Source organism: Pseudozyma flocculosa (assembly GCF_000417875.1).
Source record: "Pseudozyma flocculosa PF-1 unplaced genomic scaffold scaffold00016, whole genome shotgun sequence".
Lineage (NCBI taxonomy): Eukaryota > Fungi > Basidiomycota > Ustilaginomycetes > Ustilaginales > Ustilaginaceae > Pseudozyma > Pseudozyma flocculosa.
In genome coordinates, this window is record NW_006920884.1 from 102,042 (window position 1) to 124,538 (window position 22,497).

General features: G+C 66.2%; 7 protein-coding genes across 7 annotated transcripts; 2 read left to right on the forward strand and 5 right to left on the reverse strand.

The window, feature by feature from the left end:
* Positions 1-114: 114 nt before the first annotated feature.
* Positions 115-2,661, reverse strand: PFL1_04721 (uncharacterized protein; the record flags this gene model as incomplete). The annotated part of the gene is made up of 1 exon (XM_007882249.1): positions 115-2,661. The coding sequence occupies one exon, from the start codon at positions 2,659-2,661 to the stop codon at positions 115-117; it is 2,547 nt and encodes an 848-aa protein (XP_007880440.1).
* A 1,568-nt stretch (positions 2,662-4,229) lies between these two features.
* Positions 4,230-7,702, reverse strand: PFL1_04722 (uncharacterized protein; the record flags this gene model as incomplete). Its single annotated transcript, XM_007882250.1, has 2 exons — positions 4,230-4,243; positions 4,441-7,702. The coding sequence occupies 2 exons, from the start codon at positions 7,700-7,702 to the stop codon at positions 4,230-4,232; spliced, it is 3,276 nt and encodes a 1,091-aa protein (XP_007880441.1).
* Positions 7,703-8,450: 748 nt separating this feature from the next.
* On the forward strand, positions 8,451-9,146 carry PFL1_04723 (uncharacterized protein; the record flags this gene model as incomplete). The annotated part of the gene is made up of 2 exons (XM_007882251.1): positions 8,451-8,873; positions 9,027-9,146. 2 exons carry the CDS (start codon positions 8,451-8,453, stop codon positions 9,144-9,146), a joined length of 543 nt encoding a protein of 180 aa, XP_007880442.1.
* A 531-nt stretch (positions 9,147-9,677) lies between these two features.
* Positions 9,678-13,279, reverse strand: PFL1_04724 (uncharacterized protein; the record flags this gene model as incomplete). The annotated part of the gene is made up of 4 exons (XM_007882252.1): positions 9,678-12,350; positions 12,475-12,777; positions 12,889-13,026; positions 13,175-13,279. 4 exons carry the CDS (start codon positions 13,277-13,279, stop codon positions 9,678-9,680), a joined length of 3,219 nt encoding a protein of 1,072 aa, XP_007880443.1.
* Positions 13,280-15,055: 1,776 nt separating this feature from the next.
* PFL1_04725 (uncharacterized protein) lies at positions 15,056-16,486 on the reverse strand (the record flags this gene model as incomplete). Its single annotated transcript, XM_007882253.1, has 2 exons — positions 15,056-15,991; positions 16,160-16,486. 2 exons carry the CDS (start codon positions 16,484-16,486, stop codon positions 15,056-15,058), a joined length of 1,263 nt encoding a protein of 420 aa, XP_007880444.1.
* Positions 16,487-18,476: 1,990 nt separating this feature from the next.
* PFL1_04726 (uncharacterized protein) lies at positions 18,477-19,847 on the forward strand (the record flags this gene model as incomplete). The annotated part of the gene is made up of 2 exons (XM_007882254.1): positions 18,477-19,246; positions 19,409-19,847. 2 exons carry the CDS (start codon positions 18,477-18,479, stop codon positions 19,845-19,847), a joined length of 1,209 nt encoding a protein of 402 aa, XP_007880445.1.
* Positions 19,848-20,114: 267 nt separating this feature from the next.
* On the reverse strand, positions 20,115-21,791 carry PFL1_04727 (uncharacterized protein; the record flags this gene model as incomplete). Its single annotated transcript, XM_007882255.1, has 1 exon — positions 20,115-21,791. One exon carries the CDS (start codon positions 21,789-21,791, stop codon positions 20,115-20,117), a length of 1,677 nt encoding a protein of 558 aa, XP_007880446.1.
* Positions 21,792-22,497: the final 706 nt, after the last annotated feature.

Consider the following 22,497-nt stretch of genomic DNA (forward strand, 5'->3'; position numbering starts at 1 on the left):
AGAGAGAGAGAGAGAGAGAGAGAGAGAGAGAGAGAGAGAGAGAGAGAGAGAGAGACCAGACCGTGCGGTGGAAAAAGGACGCTCGGGAGCAGCGGGCGAGGTCCGACGACGCTCTCAGACGCGCGACATGGCGGGCGTGCGGCGGGCGCTGCCCAGCCTAAAGGGCGCCGGCCCGCTGCGCGGCTCAAACGCAATGGGCTGGGGCGGCAGCTCGTAGCGGATGCCGAGCTCCTCGCACGTCGTCTTGAGGAAGCGCATCATCTTGGTCCGCCTCGCCCAGCGCGCGCCCCAGTCCTGCCAGTTGCCCTTGTGCTCAAAGGCGACAACGAGCTCGACGGCATTCTGCTGCGAGATCTCGTTAAAGTTGAGGTCGAGCGGCCCGCCAAACTCGCGGTCGTTTTCCTTTGTCCACGCGCGCAGCCGCGTCCGCAGCGTGTCGAGCGTCTGCAGCGACGTGTCAAAGGCGCACTGGATCTTGAGCACTTCCCACTGGGCGCCCGAGCGGCGCGAGTTGTAGATGTACTTGGACGACGCCAGCAGCGCGTTGGGCGCGATGATCTCCTGGTTGGTCGTGGTGCGGAAGACGGTCGAGAGGAGGCCAAACTCCTTGACAAACATCCACTCGTCGTCGATGCACACCAGGTCGCCGACGTCGTAGGGGTGGGTGGCAAAGATGAAGATCATGCTCTCAAAGATGTTCTTGGCCGAGTTGCCAAAGACAAACGAGAAGCCGACGACAAAGGTCGACAGCGGCACGATGTTGTCGACGGTCGAGTCGCCGTTGAAGATGAGGAGCCAGATGAAGACGACGATGATGAAGCCGATAAACATGAGGACGTTGTCGAGCTTGGAGATGGCGCTGCTCATGTCCTTGAGGCTGGTGCTCAGCGCCTTGCGCTCGCGGTAGATGCGCTGCACCGCCTCGCGCATCTCCTCCTTGCTGATGTCGCCATTCTTGTCGGCGTCGAACAGCGCAAACGCCTCGCGCGCCTCTTCCTCGGTCTTGAAGTAGGGGATAAAGTCCTCGGCGACCAGCGTCGACTTGTGGTCCGACAGGTTGGTGAAGAGGAGCTTGGCCAGCTTGCGCGCCGAGCGCTGCGAGCCGTACGAGGGGCCCTTGTACAGCTTGCCGCCCTTCATCGTGGCGTTGGCGATGGCGTCCGAGATCTGGGTGCCAAAGTTGGCCTTGCGCTCGCGCCTGCGCTTCTCGTGGTCCGTCAGCGGCGAGCCGTCGGCCGTATTGGCGCCGTTGCTGGCCAGGTGCGACGACGGGTGGCGGTGGTGGTGGTGGTGGTGCGAGTGGTGTTGGCTCTTCTCGTGGCCGTCGACGCCATCGTCGGCCTGGTTGGCCGGCGCAAAGTATCCGCCCAGGTTGTCGCGCGACGCCTTGCGGCTGTGCGGGCCGCCGCTCGGCATGCCGGCGGGCGTGCCCGGCCTGGAACGCATGTTGAAGGTGCTCTGCCACGCCGACGCCGTGGCGCGCTTGTTGGGGCGCGACTGGAGGTACTTTGACTCGTGGAGCTTGTCGAGCGCCCGCAGCGCCATCTGGTTGCTCACCAGCCGGTCCTTGACCGCCGTCTTGTGGAAGCCGATGGCGATGATCTGCAGGCCCAGCTTCTCGGCCAGCAGGATGATGGTGGAAGCGAACAGGGCGCGGAGGACGAGGAAGACGTACTTGAAGTAGGGCGGGCGGTCGGAGCCGTTGAACTCGATGGCAACGACGCCGCCGAGGCTGATCCAGGCCCAGGCGACGCAGAGGACGAGCTTGAGGTAGAGGGTGGTGGCCATGAACGCCTCGATGTACGTCTTGGACACCTCGGGCGCCTTGCCGTAGACGGCGATGACGATGCGCATCAGCAGCGCGGGGACCCAGTCGATGACGAGGAAGGTGCCACACGCCGCGGCCCAGATGATGGCGAGCCAGATGCTCCACACCTCGACCTGTCCGCGCGCCGGGTTTCCCTTGTAGGTGGTGAGCATGACGATGAAGGGGGTCAGGAGGATGGCGGTGCCGATGAGGCCGATGAGGAAGAGGCGGACGGGGCGGGCGAGGCGCAGGCAGGCGAGATAGAGCTTGCGGCCGCGGCGGGCGCGCACAATCTTGCCCGAACTGTCGCCCTTGTCGCGCTCCTCGTCCTCGTCGCTCGAAGTGTCCCAGTCAAAGTCGTCGGAGTCGTCGGCGGTGCTGGCAATGGAGCTGGCCCGGCTGTGGCCGCCGTAGTTGTCGCGCTGGGAGAAGGGGGCCTGCGGGGGCTGGAAGGCATCGCCGCGGGTGCCCTCGCTGAAGTGCAGGCCGGACTTTTCATCGCGGCTGCGGTCGACGACGGTGTCGTACTGGCCCCAGCCAGACTGCTGCTGCTGGTGCTGCTGGTGCTGCGAGGAACCGCTGCCGCTGGCGCTCGACGTGTCGGCAGGGTTGTGTTGCTGCGAGTGGGCCGTGTCGACGTAGGCGGCCTGGTTGCCCGGGTCGAGGCCGGCGAAGTAGTGGTCGTCGTTGAAGTCGTGGGCGTGGACGTGGTGGGGAGGCGGGGGGCCGCCGAGCGACGAGGCCTGGCTGGCGTTGCGTTCGCGGTCGAGGGGCACGTGGCGCGAGGGCGAGAGGCTGTCGAGCGGGATCTCTGCCGGGTCGCCGTCCTTGGCGCGGTAGGGGAGCGAGGTCATGGTGGCGGGTCAAGAGGCGGAGCCAGAACAGCGTTGTCTAGGAGGTTGGCGGGGCCGAGGGTGCGATGCGAATGCGATGCGACAGGTGCGATAGCAGCGGAGCGGGGCGAAATGGGGCGCTGACGTTGATGGTGATGGTGTGGCGAGGAAAGAGCCTGCTCCTTCGATGCTCGGTGTGAGAGCCGCTGGTGCTTGTACGAGTCGTCGGGGCTGCGCGGGGACGGGAAGTAGATGCTTCTATGGCGGTGTGCGGAAGGCCACGACGATCTACGCCTGCGGAAGAAGGTGGCACGACTGGAAGGAGGCCAGGCGGAAGGGGCCGAAACGACGGAACGCGCGGGACGAAGAGGTTGCGCACTGTCGGTCGTTCAAATCGTCGTCGGTGGTGGTGGTGCTGATGGTGGTGGTGGTGGTAATGGTGGGGACGACGGAAGCGCCGAGCGCCAGTCAGGAGGCCATCAGGCCCAGGCCGTTGTCGCCCTTTGCCCCGGGCGGGACGGCGGTTGGTCGGTGGTTGCAGCCTGGGCAGCGCAGAAGCCAAGCCACCCACCAGCCACCGCCCACCGCCCACCGCTGCAGGCCCCCAAACAGGCGGGCAGGCGGGCGGTGGCAATTCAAATTTCGCCCTAACCTGTGGCCTGCCAGGCTCCTGCCTCTGCCGAGTTTTTTCCAATTGAGCACCGAGAGCATGCGTGCGTCCGGCCGCGAAAATCATGCATGGCTCGACCGCCGACCGACCGTCATCTCGTCCGGGCGTAGCCTGGCCTGGCCTGGCCTGGCTGGGCCTCGTTTGGCGCCCATGAAAAATCGACGATGCTGGAAAAATCGAGGGGCCAACCCTCCGGTCGGTACAGCGTGACGGCTGGGTGCGTGTGACGAGGCGATGCACGCCAGGATGCACGTCAGCTCACCGGGCGTCAAAGCGGCGCGGGCGGGGTAGGCAAGGCGAGGCAGGCCAAGCCAAGCGAGGCGATCCATGCGGTCCCTCGCCCGCCCCCTTCGGCCCCTCAGCCCCCCCATTTCGCAGTCGGCCTCCAGCCGAATCCTCTTGACTCTTCGCAGCAGGCTGATCACCACCACCACTTCACCGCCGTCGTCGCCGCCATACCAACGACGAGCGACGAATCGACCATGGTCTTGGTGGGACGAACCGAAGTGCACGCTGCGCCGCCCGGGCACAGGGGCAGCTGCAATAACGACCTCACCTCGCTCACCTCCGTGTGATGACGACTTGGCGCGGCTGACCGCCAAGGACCAGTGACCAAAGAAGGAACAATGAGGAGCGGAGCGCATGCAAGGTCCTTTCGCCCAACCACCGCCACCACCGGAGCCGTGCGTCCCTGGCTCACCGACCCACAGCCGGCCACATTCTGTACCTCGCACGCAACCCTCCAGCCTGGGGAGCCCTCCAGCCAGCAGGGTTCTTACGCTTCCCACCTCTGGTCGGATGGCTCGATACGTGCGAAGGTGCGCAGAGGGTACCACAAAGGAGGGCGGGGAGTAGGATAGGTCCGATCGGATCACGACAGGCGGATATGTATGCATGAAAAACGGAGGATGTCGAGCGGTTAGAACTTGCGCTCTGCAACAGACGGGCGGGTCGATCAGTCGTTCAGTCGGGTCAGGGCCAGGGAGGAGGAGGAGGAGGAGGAGGAGGAGGAGGAAGGGATGGTCAGCCTACGTCGTCCCTCTCTCCGTCCGTCCACATCGCAAGCTGGGCCCGCCAGTCTGGGCGCCCCGCCTCTGCCGCCACCACCACCGTCGACCGGATCAACTCACCGATGGGCTTGATGACCTTGCCGAGCTTCTTGGTGACGCGGGGCATGTTGAGGCGCTGGTGCTCGATGCGCGTGTTCCACTCGGGGCCGAGCGGGTTGCGCATCGCCATCTCGTACTGCGCCCGGCTGGTAAAGGGGCGCGGCAGGTCCTTGACCCGAAACGCCTCGGCCTTCTTGTCCTTCTTTTCGTTGATGACGACGTGCGCCATGCCCGCGTCGCGCCGCTGCGACGCCTCGAGCCCGGGCAGCGTCACGACGTTGCTGGCGTTGCGCTTCTTCTTGGCCTTGACCCCCTTGCCGCCCCAGCTGCCCCAGCCGGGCAGCGTCGTGTCGACCTCCTTGGGCGCCTCGGCCTCAATCAGCGCTGCCTTCTCCGCCGTAAACGCCGTCTGCACGTCGTCGCCCGCAAACGCCTGCGACACCAGGTCGCGCTGCTGGAACGCCGACGGGTTGCGCGAAGACGGGTTGATGGGCCGGGGCTCGTCGACCGAGCCGCGGTCGTCGTCGTCGTCGTCGTCGTCGTTGCCCTGGTCGAGCCGCACAGAGAGGTCGATGTCCACCTCCTCGTCCTCGCGCCGCGCCTCGGTCGCCTCCCAGCCCCGCGCCCGGTCCTTGCGCATCCGCGACGCCGCCTTGGCCTCGGAGTTGCTCCCCTTGCCAACCAGGATGGCATTCTTCTTGGACGACACCGCGCCGCTCCCGCTCTTGCCGTCCGCAGCCAGCCAGGGGTTGGCGGCGTCCGGCGTCGAGTCGCTGGCGAACGGGTTGATCGAGGCCGCCGTAGCGGCCGACGAGGCGGCGCCGTTGGAGATGCCCGGACCACGACCACCCTTCCGGCCGGACGGCGGCGCCGACGCCTTGGTCGCCTCTCCGCCAATCTCGACGAGAGCGGCGGCATCGCCTGACTTGTTGGCCTTCTTCTTCTTCTTGCCGTCGGATGCACCGGCAGCCGTCTCGTCGACCACCTCGCTCGGCCCGGCGGTGGGTGCAGCCGTCTGGATCTGCCCGGTGCCGTACATGGCCCTGCCTCGGTTGCCGCCGACCAACGTGGCGGCGGCTTTGCCGTTGCCGCCGGGCCCTTGGCCATCGCCGTCGCTACCCTCGCCTTCGACGTCGCTGCCGCCGACGAGGCCGGCCATCTCCTCCTTGAAGTCGTCGACCATGCCGCGGACGTTCTTGGCCTGGCGCTCGCGGGCGTCCTTCATAAACTTCATGTTGTAGACGCCCTTCTTTCCGCCCGCCCTCTCGAGCTCGGCCTCGTCGCGCTCGCGCCTCGCCTCTTCCTTGGCCTCGAGCGTGGCCAGCTCGTCAAATGCCTTGGCCTGGATCGCATGGTCGTCGTCGCCTTCGTCGTAGTCGTCGTCGTCGTCGTAGTCGGACGCGTCGCTGTTGCGCTCGTCGTCGGACCCCCTGGCCTGGATGCGCCTGCGCAGCTGCTCGCCGCGGCGCAGCTGGTCCTCGATGGCATCGCGGGCCTCCTTGCCCTCGGCGCCGTGCCGGTTGCCGAGGACGTGCTTGGCCCACTTGCTCGTGTTCTTGTGCTTGAGCGTGGCGCGCTCCATGGCCCGGTCGCGCTCGGCGCGCAGGCGCTCCTCGTTCTCGCCCTCGGAGTCCTCGAGGTCGAGCTGCTCGCCGTTGGGGCCCATGCCGAGCTCGCGCATCTTGGCCTGGAGGCGCTCGCGCTCCTTGCGGTGCACCTTGCGGTAGGCCTTGGACTTGATCTTCTTGACGCGCTTGGCCTTCTGCTCGGCGCGGAACATGAGGTCGCGCATGCGCCGCAGCTCGGCCCGGCGCGCCTTGATCTCCTCGGGGTCGAGGCGGTTCATGGCGAGGTCCTCCTGCTCGGCGAGCTGCTTCTCGGTCATGCCGCCCATCTCGAGCATGCCGGCAATCTCGGACTCGAGCTCGTTGGCCGGCTGGAAGCTGGCCACCAGCCCCGCCGTCGAGGGCCGCGTCGTCTGGGGCTTCTGCAGCGGAAACGAGAGGTGGTCGGCCTCGCGAATCTGCTTGATGGTGGGCGCCCAGCCCTGCACCTCGTCCTTGGTGACGCTGTAGGCCGCCTGCCGGTCCAGCTTGTCCTGCAGCACGGCAGGCAGGGGCGCGGTGAGTGCGCCTCCGCCGCGCTGCGAGGCCACCTGGGCCTTGCGCTGCTGCGACTTGGGCACCTCGAGCGCCTTTGTGCTCTTGCGGACGTTGGCAAAGTCGACCTGGCCGCTGAGCGGGTCGAGGAAGTCCTCGAGGCGCAGCGCAGCGCCGCCCGACGAGCCGGTGGTGGCAAACTCGCCCTCGGGTACGGCCTCGGTGCGCTCGCTGAGCACCCTGCGTGACCGCTTGGCCGCGGGGGCGTCGTGGTCGTCGCCGCCGCTGCCCTCTTCGTCGTCGGAGCCCGCCGCCCCTCGCTTGGCGCCGCTGGACTGGACGGCGAGCGCATTAATGTGCCTCCGAAGCTTGTCATCCGCCTCTTCGTCGTCGTCGTCGTCGTCCATGGACTCGTCGTCGCCGTCGCTGCCATGGTCTTTGCCATCGTCGTCGGAGCCAGACTCGAGCATGCGGCTGAGGTCCATCATGTCGCCGTCGTCCTCGTCCTCTTCCTCTTCCTCCTCGTCTTCCTCCTCTCCCGACTCGGCATCCCTGCTGGATCTGGATGCGCGCTTCTTGGAGGGAGCTTTGGACCTTTTGCGCTCGTCGCTCTGGAACTTGAAGTCGCCGTACTTTTCCTCGTCGCTCTCGCCGAAGGCCTCGTCGCTGTCGATCTCCTCGTCCTCGCCCTCGATGCCAGCGTTGAGCTCGTCGTCCGAGTCAAAGACCTTTGGACCGATGGGACCCCGGCCGGCGTCGGAGTCGCTATCGAGCTCCTCGTCGTCGTCGTCATCGTCGTCGCCACCACCCTCGCCGGCGTCGTCGGCTCTCCGCTTGCCCTTTGAGCGGGAGGTCTGCGGGATGTCGTCGTCGTCCTGGCCGTCGAGGCCGGCCATGGCCCTGCGTGCGATCCGGGCGCCCTTGTCCTTCTTCTTTTTGGCGCTGCCCGATGCGCTGCCGGAGGCGGTGGCGGCGACTGCGTAGTCGTAGACGTCTGCGATGTCGGTGGGACCCTTTGCGGCTGCTGCCGCTGCGCTCCTGTCGCGGCGCTTGGTGGCCTGTGCGGTGTTGAAGGCGGCGTCGTTGTTGCTGCTGCCGCGCTTCTTGGACGACGAGGAGGCGGTGGCGGGATTGGCGCCCGTCTTTCGGCCGCCTGCGCCGCTGCGTCCGCTGGAGCGAGCCATGCTGTGATGCCGGGACGAGGTCGGGAGGTGGAGCAGGAGCAGAGCGAGTGAGCGAGTGAGCGACCGGGGGATGGGCTCGATGGCGGTGTATGGTGGCGAGCAGAGAGCAGAGGCCGAGGCCATTGGAGCAAGCAAGCAAGCAAGCAAGCAAGGCCGACACCCAGCCAGGCCCAGGCCAGCCAGCCAGCCGCTCTGGCCTGCAGCCCCTCCCTCTCTGACTTTTTTTTTTCCTTTCTTCGCAGCCGGCAAATTTTCAATTGAAAGCCAGGGTGTGAGGCATTAGCAGCGGCGCGGCCCACCTGCAGGGTTCAGAATACAAGCCAGCCGCACCAACGGCACTTGAATTTCAGGGCTGCGAGATTTTTTAGAGCGGGCCCACCTTGCTTGGTGGCCCCACGGCCCCACGCAATTTTTTTGGAAGCTGCGAAGAAGTGTGGAAGCCGTGCCGTGGGCCGTCAGGCTCCTGCTCCTGCTCCTGCTCCTGCTCCTGCTCCTGCTCCTGCTCCTGCTCCTCTGTTGCCGCCTTCTTGACCGCCGCCGCCGACGACGACGACCATTCTACCATCACCACCTCGCAGACCGTGCCGCACTCGTCCAGCCTAATAATCGGTACCACCGTCAGCAGCCGCTACCACTCGACCACCGCCAGCAGCAGCACCACCACCACCACCACCACATCTTGCACCACCCCCCCTTAACCCGGACCTCGTCGTCCTCGACACCTCTCCTCGCCTTCGCTTCGCCCAAGATGCGGCCGCTGACCGAGGAAGAGACCAAGACGGTGTTTGAGAAGCTGGCCAACTACATCGGCAAGAACCTGGTGCACCTCATCGACCGGCCCGACGACCCGCACGTGCTGCGCCTGCACCGCGACAAGGTCTACTACGTCTCCGAGGCCAACATGCGCCTCGCCATCTCGATTGCGCGCCCCAACCTCGTCTCGCTCGGAACCTGCCTCGGCAAGTTTAGCAAGACGGCCAAGTTCAGGCTGCACATCACCGCCCTCGACCTCGTCGCCCAGTACGCCAGGTACAAGGTGTGGATCAAGCCCAACGGCGAACTCCCCTTTCTCTACGGAAACCACGTCGTCAAGGCCCACCTGGGCAGGATCACCGACGATACACCCGAACATGCCGGTGTCGTTGTGCTCAGCATGAGCGGAAATCCCCTTGTGAGTCCTCGTCTCCTCCTGCCCCTCTCTTCCTGCGGCCTGCCACCTCCCTCCCCCGCAGTGCTCTGACTCCCTCCCCCCCCCCCGCCTCTCTCTCCCCGCGCCCTCCCCGCTCTCTCTCTCTCCCTCCTTCTCGATCCTCCTCCCTCGCAGGGCTTCGGCGTGACGGCAAGATCAACAGTCGACACGCGCAAACTCGACCCGACCTCGATCATCGTCTTCCACCAGGCAGACGTGGGCGAGTACCTCCGCGACGAAGATACCCTCTTCTAGGGCGCGCGCGCCCCCCTTCTCCCCCTCCTTCCGGCTCCCCCCTTCTTCGTCCCTCGACGCTGCCCGCTGCAAAATGTAACATTACTCTCCCATTCCAGCCCATCCCATTACCGTCAAGACCAGCTCGTTCGGCAACCACACACCCCTTTCTCTTCGCACCGGACCCTCGGACCGACCCCTCGTCGAGTCTAGCGGAACATCACGCCAGACTCTCCCTTCCGAGCTACAGCGGGATGATTGACATGTGACCTGAAGAGGATGCGCGGATGGGAGGTACAGGACCGAGGGTAAGAGGGGCGGGAAAGACTAGCGTGATACGAGGAACATGATGACGATAGCGAAGGCGACGACGGGAGAGGAGAGAGCGGCCGGAATAGACAGACAGACAGGAGACGTACACACGGACAGACGGACAAAGGCCAGGACAATACTGTCGAAGACCACGACGCACGATGGCACCACCCCCTGCCATCTACGTCCTCGAAACCCACCCCCGCCACCACCGCCACCGCGATGGCAGCCACGATCGACTCAGTGCGACGCGGGGTTGGCAGCCGCCCTGCTGCCGCCAGAGGACGGAGAGACCGAGCCGGCCCCGGCGACAATGCCCGCAGGCGACGGAACCCGGCTCGTGGCGATGCTCGCCGACGACGCCTCGCCACCGCCGCCGCCGCCAAACTTGGTCTGCAGCGCCACGAGGCGCTTGTTGATGCTCTTGACAAACTTTTCAATCGTGGCGATGCTGCCGTCGCTGAGGCCCATGCCTTCCTCGCCCGGGTCGAGGAGCGCCATGAGCATCGAGCTCGCCGTCTCGTAGGCCAGCAGGCAGTGGTTGGCGTCCCACCCGCTGCCCTGCTGGTTGTTTTCCAGCTCGTCGAGCGCCGCCGCCCGCGCCACCTCGAGCGCCTTGTCGAAAATCAGCCGGTCGACGTGCTGCGCGCTCTCGGGAATCTCGCCGCACTTGGACCGCGCAAAGTCGGCCTTGTCGTAGCCCTCGTTGAACCGAGCGCGCAGCCACTGCACAATCTCGTTGAGCTCGACGCTCGGCGCGGCGGGCGAGCCGGGTCGCGATCGCGCCTCGAGGAACGCCTTGGTCGCGTTGATGCCCCGCTGCAGAAACGAGAGCGACTTGACGTACAGCACCAGCGCCTCGGCCGCCGCCGTCTCTGCCGCTGTCGGGTCAAACGCCGACGAGATCGACGACGCCGAGCTGGTCCGCCGGCCGCCGCGGCTGCCGCTGCCGTTGCCGCCCGCAAAGCTGCTGGCCCGGCCAGGCGAGCCACCGCCGGCGCCGTGCTGCATCATCGACGAAGAGTCGAGCTCCTGCGTCGACTGGTGCGGGCCTGCCGGGAAGAAAGCAGCAAGCTTCGAGTCGGCGAATTCCGAGAGCACAAACGACTTCTGACCCAGGTCCTCGAGCGTGACGAGGAGGCCCGCCTCGGCGCCGTCGGCGCTGGGCTCGCCGTAGCGCAGGTACGAGACCCTCCGGTTGCTCCGACTGCGCACCAGCGCCGCGGCGCCCCGCAGCGACATGCCAGATGGCACGCCAAACAGGCGCAGGCTGGCCATGCTGATGGCCCGCGCCAGCGCGCTCGACGGGCTGCTCGACGACGACGGCGACGCCGAGTAGATCGGCCGCTGCCCAGCCGCGTTGGACGGCGCCGGATCCTCTGCCGCCGGCGCGCCCGAGCTCTCGCGCCGCGCCACGGTGGTTCCGGCGCCACCGCTGCTGCCATCGATGGTAGGCATGGGCTGCGTTGTCAGGCGTGGCGACGGCGAGCCGCTCGAGGTGAGGCTGGTGCGGCGCGGGAACGACGAGGGTCGGGCGCCCGGTGGCAGCGCAAAGGGTGCCGACGACGGCCACACACCTCCAGGTGGGGTCGAGCTTAGCCGCGTGGCACTGCCCTCGCCCGTCGGACCGACATTGCTGGCGACGGCAGCAGCGGCAGCGGCGCCAGAGCTGAGGCGGCTCAGCCGAGAGGGTCGACGGGCCATGCCCGATTGCGGCTGGAGGGGCGAAGCGGCCAGCTCGTCGGCCAGCGCATTGACCTCGACGTTGCGCTTCTCGACCATGACGTACTCTTTCCCCAGGAAGCTGTCCTCGCCCTTGCCTTCGTCGAGATGGCCAGAGTCGACGGCCGTCCCGATCTCGTCAGGCGACCTCGCATAGGGCTGTTGAGATGCCTGTGCCGCCTCCTCGTCGCCGCCAGATCGGCGTGTCGCGCCGGCGGTGTTGGAGGCAGAGTTGCTGCTGCGAACTCCGTCCCTCGATGAAGATGATGCAGACCGCTGATTGTCTCGCCGCTCGGCCCCCTGCGTCATCGTCTTGGTCGTCGTCGTCGTTGTCGTCGCCGCCGTGGGTGTCGGCAGTCCGACATCGCCGACGACGTACTTGCTGGTGAATGACCGCGGCACAGCAGCCGCAGAGGGCTTGGGTGAGCCTGTGAGGGGCGTCGAATCGTTCCGTACCGGCTGCAGGGCGGCCTCCCGTTCCCTCGTGCTGCTGCTGCGGCTATGCGTGCCCTGCGTCCCTGAGCCTCGCCGCTGCAGGCCCGCTGAATCGGCCGCTGGCGCCGAGGATGCCGCCGTCGCGTTGCTGTCGATGGCCGCGGTGTGCGCCTCGATCTGCTTGACACCGACCGCGCCCGCGTTCGATGGCACTGGCCTGGCTGTCGGCACGTTGGCCAGGACCTGGGCCTTGTAGTCCTCGATGACGGGGCTGTGGAAGAAGTCTTCGAAGCTCATGCGCTCGACGGGCCGTTGGCGGAGCAGCTGGCGGATGAGCGTCTTGATGTCGCCCGAGACCGGGTGGGGCGGCGGCAGCGGCGGCTCGCCGGCCTCCTGCCTGCGCACGGCTTCCCGGGCGAGCGACCCGGCCGACCTCTCGTCGGGGAACTTGATCCGGTCCTCGCCCTTTTCGATCCTGCGCAGCAGCTCGACGTGGTTGTTGGCCTTGTACGGCGGCTTGCCCACGCTCATCTCGAACAGCACCGCGCCGACGGACCAGAGATCCGCCTTGGCGTCGTACTTTTCGTAGCGCAGAATCTCGGGCGCCATGTAGAGCGGCGAGCCACACAGCGTCTCGGCGAGCACGTTGCTGCCGAGGTGGCGCGCGAAGCCAAAGTCGGCCACCTTGACCTGCGGGATCTCTTTCGGGTTGCCGAGATCGATGAAAGATTGCTCCGGCGGCTGCAACAAGAGGTTCTAGAGTGGTCAAGGCCGCGTGGAAGACATGCAACGGAGCCGAGAGTCAGCATTCTTGCCAGCACCCTTGCGATCGAAGCCATGGTACCGGGCCGTCTCGGCACCGACGTCCTGAGCAACGCACCTGGGGCTTGATATCTCGATGCACAATGTCCCTGCCGCGCATAAACTGCAGCGCGCCGGCGAGCTGGGTGAGGATGGAGCGCACGATGGTCTCGTTGAGGCCGCCGTCCTCGGGGTGCGGGTAGGGCGAGGGTGCCTTCTTGACGACAGCTGCCTTGGTCGTGCCAGCGCCGCTGCCGCTGCCGCTGCTACCGTTGCCGTCGTGCTCGCCGAGCAGGTGGATATCATAGCGCTTCTTGATGTACTGCGACAGATCGCCCGCCGAGCAGAAGGCCATCACCAGGTAGATGTGAGCGTCGGTTTTCTGCGGAGGAGCGGGAAGCAGAAGAGGGGGCCAACGGAGGAAGCTGTGTCAGTCAAGCACGCAATTCAGGTCGTAGCGTTGGCCTCTGGCAGCGTCGGCGCGGCCACGCACCAGGCATTCCTTGAGCTCGACAATGTTGGGGTGGTTGATGGCCTTTAGGATGGCGATCTCGCCCTCAAGGTTTTCGAGCAGCTTGGTCGTCAGCTTCTTGCGCGTGACAATCTTGATGGCCACCGGCTCCCTCGTTTGCTGTGGTACCGTGGAGAAACGCAGCCGAACCGCGGTCAGTGGGAGCTCCAACACGGCCGCTGAACGCGGCCCCTCGCCAGCCGCGCGTGCGAGAGAGAGGGGGAGGGAGGGGGAAGAGACGGAGGACTGCGCCGTGCGCGCTACTCACCTGGCGGTAGCCCTTGTGCACGACGGCAAACGAGCCTTTTCCAATCTCGCCGCTGAGGATAAAGTCTCCGATTCGAGCATCATCGCGCACGGCGTTCCTGGACATTTGACACGCAACTGCTGGGACACCGAGGACGACTGCGGGGGATCGCGCGCGGGCGGGGGAGACAGGCAGGCGGGAGAGCGATGGGTGCTACCAGCGAGGCCCAGCCGAGGCGGCAGATGGATAGGAGATCGCTTGCTTGGCGATCGCGCGACCTGGGTCGGTTGAGCGACTTTGGAGATCGGAAGCAATGTCCGTACGAGGAAGCGGTGCGGCGAGACAGCGTTCGGCCCGAGTCGCACTCGGGAGGATGCGCCCTCGAGCGACGGGCGAAGCCAAAGGGTGTGTCGGGAAGCGCGAGCAGGGACGGGAACGGCGGAGAGTCTGACGAGCGTGCTGCTGCTGTGGGTCTGGCCGTGCCGTCGAGTGCCGGGTGCGGGTACACCGAGAGCGGTGTCGACGACGATGCGGAGACCGCAGCAGCGCAAAAGATGGCGGATCGAGCTGAGGGTGGTGTGGCTCAGAGGCAATACGATGCGCAGGTGGATGTTGGTGGGTCGTAATGTAGCACGTGTCGGACGTGATTTCGCCGTTGAGGCTAGGCCGTCGTGCGCGGATCGAGGCAGGGAGGGAGACGGCGCTGGAGCGAGAAAGACAAAGGGGCGCACTCGAGGGTCCAGCCGTCGTTGGACGAGGGCGATGAGTGACGGAGCAGGCGGCGGACTGGATGCGACGGCCGGCCTGGCAGCGAGGACAGTACGGGGCTAGGAAAGTGGCCTTGGTGGTGGTGGCAATGATGGTGGAGCAGCGGATGGTGGGTCGTGGGTGGTGGCGTTGGGCAGCGGCGAGGGTCCAACTACTGTACTCCTCCAACAGGGCTAGCCTAGGGGTTCAGGCTGCGCAAGTGGGGTCCGAGTCAAGGTGCCGCCCCAGCAGAGCCTTGGCCGAGTTGGGCTGGGCAGGCCAGGCCAGGCCAGGCCAGCCTCTTGCGCGCGCTTGGGTGCATGCGAGCGAGCGTGCGTGCGTGCGTGTGGAGCAACAGCAGCAGGCTAGGGCCAAGGTGTTCAGGGTCCCCTCCTTTCAGGCCTGGCCTGGAGGCTATGGACCAGCTCCCTAGCCTAGCAGAGCCTGGGCACGCCATCTCCGCCGGGGCTGAGCCTGGCAGCGCTGGTGTAAGCTGCCTGGCCACGCCTCGCCTCGCGCGAGGGCCCCAAAAACACGCCAGGGGTCCCTCGTCAACGCTCGGCCACCAGCCATCCTCCAGCCCGGCCCCTCTTTGAGTCGATGCCCTGACTCTGTGACCCCGTCGACCCCTCCCATTCGCTGGCGCCTGGCAAGTCGACATCGCCCCTATCCCCGCTACCCCTCGTGCGACACGGCGCGCGTCTGGGCAAAGGCGCCGCCGTTCAAACATGCTGGCAAGCGGTACTGGCGCTGGCGCTGGCGCTGGTGGTGGTGGTGGTGGTGGTGCCGTAGAGGCAGCGCACGGTCAAATGGCAGAGGGCGCGAAAGAGACATGAGCAGGCTATTGTACATGCAGGCACCCAGCGGCCACGCGGGCACAGGGCGAGATAGAGAGGTGGGTGGGTGCGGGCTGAAACGGGCTATATAGGAGGAGCGGGGAAGGGGGGATGATCCAGAGAGGCCATGGATGGGGGGGGGATCGTGGGGATGGAAGATGCTACGAGAGAGGCCCGAGGGAGGCACCCAGGGGGAAAAACAAGGGTCGATGTTGGTACACGGATAGAACGAGAGCGAGAGCGACGAGGGCCAAGGAAGGCGAGCGGTGGGGTGGCAAGGAGCAATGCAGGCGACGGCGACGAGAGGCAGGGGAAGCCATCAGAAGTCCTCCTCGAGCGAAAACGAGTGGACGTCCTTCTGCGTGCCGTCGCCGTCGTCCTCGGCCTCCTTGCGCGCCACGCCCGCCTTGGCGTACTCGGACACCTTGCGCTCGAAAAAGTTGCTCTTGCCCTGGAGCGAAATGTTCTCCATAAAGTCGAACGGGTTGCTCGAGTTGTAGTGCTTGTCGTTGCCGAGCGCGACCAAGAGGCGGTCGGCGACGTACTCAATGTACTGGCACATGAGCTTGGCGTTCATGCCAATCAGCGACACGGGCAGCGCGTCGGTGAGGAAGCTCTGCTCGATGCCGACGGCCTCGGTAATGATGCGCAGCACCGTGTCCGGGTGCGCCCGCTTCTTGAGGTGGCTAAAGAGGAGGCAGGCAAAGTCGGTGTGCAGGCCCTCGTCGCGGCTGATGAGCTCGTTGGAGAACGTGAGGCCGGGCATCAGGCCGCGCTTCTTGAGCCAGAAGATCGACGCAAAGGATCCGGAAAAGAAGATGCCCTCGACGGCGGCAAACGCAATCAGGCGCTCGGCAAACGTGGCCCGCTTGTCGCTGATCCACCGCAGCGCCCAGTCGGCCTTTTGCTTGACCACGGGGATCGTCTCGATGGCGTCAAAGAGGAACTCGCGCTGCTCTGGGTCGCGGATGTACGTGTCGATGAGCAGCGAGTAGGTCTCGGAGTGGATGTTCTCCATCATGATCTGGAAGCCGTAGAAGCAGCGCGCCTCGGCCGCCTGCACCTCGGAGCTGAACCGCTCCACGAGGTTCTCGTTGACGATGCCGTCCGAGGCGGCGAAGAAGGCGAGGACGTGGCTGATAAAGTGGCGCTCGTTGTCGTTGAGCTTGTTGTCCCAGTCGTGGAGGTCCTTGGACAGGTCAATCTCCTCGGCGGTCCAGAACGACGCCTCGGCCTTCTTGTACATCTGCCAGATCTGCGGGAGTGGCGGATGGCGGCGGCGGATGATCGGATGCATGGATGGATGGGTGAGGAAAGTGGGGAGGGGGAGGGGGCCGTGTCGCAGGGTCAGCGGCTGATGCGGGAGGAGACGATCGCGTCGCGTAGAGAGCGCCAGCCAACGTGATCAGACCGTGCTACTCACCTCGTGGTATCGGATGGGGAAGAGGACGAAGCGGCGGGAGCTCTCGACGAGGAGGGGCTCCTCCTCCTCGGGCAGGTCGACGTCGCCGACAAACTTGGAGCGGAGCTCCTCGTCGTCGGCGGCAGCGCCGGTCGCTTTCGCAGGTGCGGCGGCGTCCTTCTTGTCGGCGCCCTTGGAGAGGAAGTTGGGCTCGGAGAAGTCGTCGTCAAGGTTGAGCTTGGCGGCGCTGTTCTTCTTTGTGGGGCTGGCGTTGAAGTCCATGCCGGCGAGGCCGGCGGCGACCTTCTTGGATGGCGTCTCGAGGTTGTGTGCGGCGACGGCAGACATTGTGTCGGTCGGTCGGTCGAGGTGGGTGCGCGAGGGCAGGGATGTGTGCGGGGGGTGCAACGGCGACGGCGACAGCGGCGGCGAGGGAGGGCGAAGAGGTGGTGGTGGGTGGCGAGCCGACTGGCTAGAGCGCTATGGCAGTGGTGTCAAGGGGTACGAGGGTAGTAGGGAATGGAGGAGCCAGATGCGATGGTGAAGAGAGATGATGGTGGTGGTCGAAGGGGGAGGGAGGCAGCCACGCAAGGGGGGTCGCGTTAAGTACCTTTTTCTGCGTGCGATGCGACTGAGGCGAGAGGAGACGCGGTGGTGGTCGTCGGTCGGGAAGGAAGGGGGCGGCGAGAGGCCAGAGGCAAGAGGCAAGAGGCAAGAGGCAAGAGGCAAGAGGCGAGGCCGAGGCGCGTCGTCTGTCCCACCGCCCGCCAGGCCGCCTCGGGATTTTTCTGCGGCCTCTGCTCTGTTGGCTCGTCTGCCCGTCCAGCCGGCTGCCTGCCTGCCTGGGCGCGCGTCGATCAGCCAGCCAGCCTCTAGCCTGTCAGGAGGGTCGGCGGGCCAAAGTCGAAATTGGCGGGTCCAAGGGAGCGCGTCGCGGCGGCCAAAATTGAATTTGGGCTGATTCAACGCGACGGGGCCTGGCCTGGCCTGCCCACGCGCAGAGAGCCAGGCTGGACTTTTCTGGCAGCGCAGGCGCAGGCGCAGGGCTGCCGTAAGCTGGCTGCCCACCTTTTTCGAGGCCTCGGCGGCGTGACGCAAACCACGGGCGACGAGCGCCAACCAGCGCTGCCGCCTCCATGCCAGCGCGTCGGTCAGTCGGTCGGTCGGTCAGGCCGTTGCGCATGCCAGCCGGCATGTGAGCTCACCAGCTGCAGCCTAGGCTTGATCTGATCTGACCGTACCTCGCCTTGGTCGGCGCGTCGACGCGTTGGGTCTGCTCGCCCACATCATCGAGATCGACCTCGAGTCTCGAGCAGCCAGGCCAGCCACGCCTCTGACCGGTCGCGACGCGTCCTCCCATCGCCCGGTATTTCGTTATCAGATAGAGTGCTAGCCTAGCCTCGGCCTCTGTGCGCACCGATCTCGCTGCCCGTGCCCGGCCCTTGTCCTGCCTGGCATCGACGATGATGCAGGTCCGGCGCGCCGCGCAACGCAACGCCGGCAGCCTCGCTCGATGTTAGCAAGCCTGGAAGGCCAGGTTAGCCCCGCAGCTCCGAGCTCGCCGTAACGCCGGGCAGTCAGACCGCGCGCTCCGCCTCGAGCTGCGAGCGCGAGCCTTGATCACCGAGGCGGAATGAGCTCCTCGCCGAGTCATCCGCCCGGTCACGATGGGATCGCCAGGCCTGGCCAGGCAGGCACCTGGTACGCGACCCGCCTGCCATCGCGTAGAGCAGGCGGCCGCCCCTCGCCCTCGCAGCGCCTCTTCGGATCCGCGCTCAGTCGACAAAGGGCCGCTCGGCTTTCGGCGCAGCGGCGGGCCGGTGAAAGCGGGTCTGGTGCGGGGTCGCTACCTCGCTTTCTCGACTGCTGCAAGCCCCACACCACCACCATCCTTGCCCGCTTGCCTGCTCGCCTGCTCGCTTGCTCGGGAACCCCGCTTGCCGTCGACCGGACCCCACCTGGCGGGCTGACTGGGGCCTTGATCTCCTCCTTGCCAAATGCCAGCATAGAGACTGACCCATCGCCGTCACCGCCTGCCGCTTGTCTCGCTCACCACCACCTACTACTGTCTCTACCCTCGTCCGTCTCCTGATTGCTTTCAACTGCTGCCGGATACTGCCAACTGCTGCCACTGCTTGCCACGGCCGCCATTGCTACCCACTGCTGCCAGCTGCCTCCGACTGCTGGTACCCTACAAGAGCGGCCTCTTCTCCAGCCCCCCAGACTACCACGGCTCGCCGGCTTGCCTAGCCTACCATCATAGACTATACCACCCCACGCCCGCGCTCGACACAGCAGCCTCGAGGTCCACGCAGAGAATAGGGTAACGTCAACAGACATGCCCATCGAGACGGAGCGCATCGCCACGCGGCACCACACCGCCGACGGCTTCCCGCTGGCCCTGACGCTGTTCCAGCCACGCAAGGCGTCGGACGTGGTGGGCACCGTCGTCTTTTCCAACGCCACGGGCGTCCAGGCGAGGTTCTACCACCACTACGCCGCCTTCCTTTCGACCCAGGGGCTGGCCGCCTACACGTTCGACTACCGGTACAGCGGCGCCTCGTTCCCGCCGCACTGGGACGCAAGGCGGCTGGCCGAGGACCAAGACTACCTCGAAGAGGCGCTGCACGAGTGCCCGCGCGGAGTCGACCTCACCGAGACGTGGTGCCGCCAGGACTTGGCCTCGATCGTCGAGCGCGCCTACTCGACCTACCCCGCGGTCGACCTCACCGTCGTCGGGCACAGCCTCGGCGGCCACCTGATGGTCGTGCTGCCGCGCTCGCACGTCTACGGGCCCGTCGCCAAGGTCAAGCGCATGCTCAACGTGTGCGGCGGGAACGCCTACTACGAGAACCAGCGGGACCCGCAGGAGGCTGAGTTTGGCTTCACCGAGCTCGTCCTCAAGCCCCTTATCGAGGACAGCATCTTTCGCGCATCCAACCTCGGCCTCGGATACGACCTGCCCTACGGACCCGGGAGGGAGTGGATGGACTGGTACTTTCACCCGCACTTTGCCTTTAACCGGCGCGAGAACCTCGACCTGGCGAGGAGCCTGGTCGGCGTCGAGCTCCTCTATGTCGGCTTCGAGGATGATGACCGCATCGACAAGTTGAGTCCGCCCGCCCTGCTCGCTTGCTCCCGCAGCCCGCCCACCTGCCTGACGTCCTTTCATCGACACGGTCGAAAGGCGACGTACACGACTACTGACGCCGCAGCCCCGTCCCCCGCTCGCTCGTTCCCTCTTCCTCCGCCTTCCCACCGCCCTTCCAGGCTGATGATGGAGCGGTACATGTCGATGCTCAACCACAGCGACGGCCTGAAGCGATCGCTCTGGGTCGATCCGGCCAAACGATCCCCGCGCTGGCCGGTCTGCGGCCACGTCAACGCGTTCACCAAGAGCAAGGCGTCAGAGTCGACGCCCGTCGAGCACGGCGAGGGCTACGCGCCCAAGGCCTCGTCTTCTTCGGACGCCGACAGCGCACCGCGGCTGAGGCGCGAAGAGACCATCTGGCTCCTCTTCCTCGCCTACATCCGCGGGCGGCCCCTCGACACGGCGGGCGACGAGTACCGCCTCTGGACGCCGGCCGACGAGCGCGACGTCGAAAAGGAGAGGAGCGACGAGGAGGAAAAGTGGCGCGGCAGGGCGTCGAGGTTCGAGGCGGCGCGGATCCAGGTCGGTAAGGAGGCCAGCGTGTCTGCCAAGCTCTAGACGGTCGGCGGTCGTGGTACGCTCATGCATCGTATGCAGGCCGGATCGAAGGGACCTTTTCGTTTGTCTCTTCTGCATTTCGTTGCTCGACTGATGGCGAGATGGTGTGCAGGCGGGGGTATACATGGCTACGGCGGGCAAACGACAGGATGCAGAGCGGAAAGTCTATGGGTGCGGGGAAACGAGCGATGCAGGTGGGCGAGCAGAGAGCAAGGGTGCGCGAGAAAGGTCGGGACGGAGCCAGCCGGCACCGCCGCTCGAGCTCGACTACGCACGCGGTCCGCCGGGCGGCCCGCCTTGGGGACCGCCGGGACCGGCGCCCTTGTTGGCCTGGGCGCTCCTGGCCTTGGCGGCCCTCCTGGTCTCGAGCCAGATCCAGATGGGGAAGGTGGCGAGGATGACGACGAGCCAGGCGAGGAGGATGCCCGTGTACTTTGCGATGGTCTGCGTCTTGCCGACGTCAAAGATGATGATGTTGTAGATGGACCGGAGGTTGTAGAAGGGCATGGCGTAGCCGTAGCGGTAGAAGCTGGGCGACACCTCGATGGGCAGGCTGGCGGTCGAGACGTTGATGACGATGAAGAAGACGAGGCAGAAGCCGATAAACTGCGGGCCGACGAGCGAGATGAAGCACTCGGTGGCGAGGCCGAGGACGGCGAGGCCGACAAAGGTGACGGCCCACCACGTCATGAACCCGGCGCCGTACGACGAGAGGGCGCGGCCGTAGGGCAGCTGGAAGGCGACGTTGAGCGTCGTCATCATGAGCGAGATGAAGAAGTAGCTCAGCAGCGGCACCAGGATGCGCATCGCCACGAGGGAGCGGTAGGCCAGGAAGGGCTGGAGGGGCTGGCGGGCGCCAAAGTTGGCCATGGTCGAGAGAAAGGCCATGATGAGGAGCAGCACCAGGCCCACGAGCAGGACGGCCGTGGCGACGGGCTGGTCAAAGCGGCGCAGGTCGCGCGGCACGGCGACGATGGGCGAGGCGACCGTCTGGGGCGCGGCGGCGACCAGGGCGGCGACGTTGGGTGGCGGCGCGCGGAAAAAGTCGGCGGCGAGCTGCGAAGAGAGGCGGGTGATGGCGCGCTGCACGACCTGCTGGGCCGGGGAAAAGACGAGCGAAGGTACGACCATGTTGTTGCGTCCCGAGGCGTAGATGAGGCTGACGACCGAGCTCGGGTCCCAGCTGGCGTCTCCGGCCTGGCGGGCGGCGGCGAGGCGCTGGGTCGAGTTGGCCTGCACCTCGACGACAATGTAGGTCGAGAGCTGGCGGATGACCTGGTAGTCGAGGTCGGCCGTGGTCGGGTAGCGCGCCGGGTCGACGACGGACCAGGTGACGTGGGGCTTGGGCCCGGCGTTGGCCTCGAGCAGCGCCGACTGGATCGAGTCGCCAATCGTGTTGCCGGCGTCGCGGTTGACGATCCAGCCGTTGAGGTGCGGGGAGAGGTCGGTCTGCTTCCACACGCTGCCCCAGAAGATCGAGACGATGCCCCAGATGACGACGCTGACGGCGACCGTGACGCGCAGCATGGTGATGAGGTAGAGCTTGCGCTGCGCCTTGAGGCGGGGCGACCAGAACCCTTCGCTCGCCGGCCGCGGACGAGGGGCGGCGTCTCGTTGGCCGTCTTTGTCGTTGTCGTCGTCGTCGTGGGCGAGGTGCTTTTCATTGTGCCCCGCTGCAGATTCAATGTCCTTGCCGCTGTCGTGTGCGTCGCTGTGCGCCGGATGCTGAAAGGGCGGAGCGGCGCCGCGGCCCTGATGCTGTGGACCTTGGTGGAACGGTTGATGCTGGTGCGCGCTGCTGAGGGCGTGCGTCGAGTCGGACGCGTCTCTGGACATCTGTCGGGTGGGGACGATGCTCGTTGCACCGCCGGGGAGCGAAGATCTCCGGGCCGGGTGGCTCGAGATCGAAGCGGGGCGCGGGAACGGGTGTGGGGACTCGGACATTGCGGCTCGAGGTGTGCGAGGGAGGGTCGTGACGAGGTGGGCGGGTCACGGACGGGACGAGGAGCGCCGAGGAGCGCCGAGGAGAGCGCCGAGGAGCGCAGAGGAGCGCAGAGGAGCGAACGACGAGGGCGGTCGCTGTCGTCGGGCAGTGATGGCGGGCAGCGGTCAGACAGTGGTAGTGAGGAGGAGGAGGAGGAGGAGCTGCAGTGATGGCCGTCTCGAATGGAGGGAGGATGAGCCGAGGCGGCGTCGATGGCTGACGAGCCTTGGTTCTTATGGGATCGCTCAGTCTGGTCTGAGAAAGCAGCTTCTAGGTAGGCAGTCGATCGACGAGCGAGCCAGCCCGCAAGCCTGCAAACCCTTCCGTTGGAGGGTCTGCGGCACAATGAGAAGAACAAGGACAGGGGGGAATGGCTCTCGGGCTGAGCTCCCCTGCCTGCTGAGTTATTCTTGTGTACGTACGCAAGCGGGGACCCAAGAGGATATCGATGATGCTCCGGATCTTTAGCTCCGGCGGTAGCGGCCAGAGAGGGGTTGGTGCCGCTGCTGCTGCTGCTGCTGGCGCTGGTTGACATGGGACGCCGGGCGCCTACCTCTGACGACCCAAAACCAGCTTGGAGCGCCATCTGCCATGCAGCATAAGAGTTGCCAACCTAGGCACGCCGCGCACCCAACGAACTCTGCTCGGGCCGAAGATCCCGAGGGA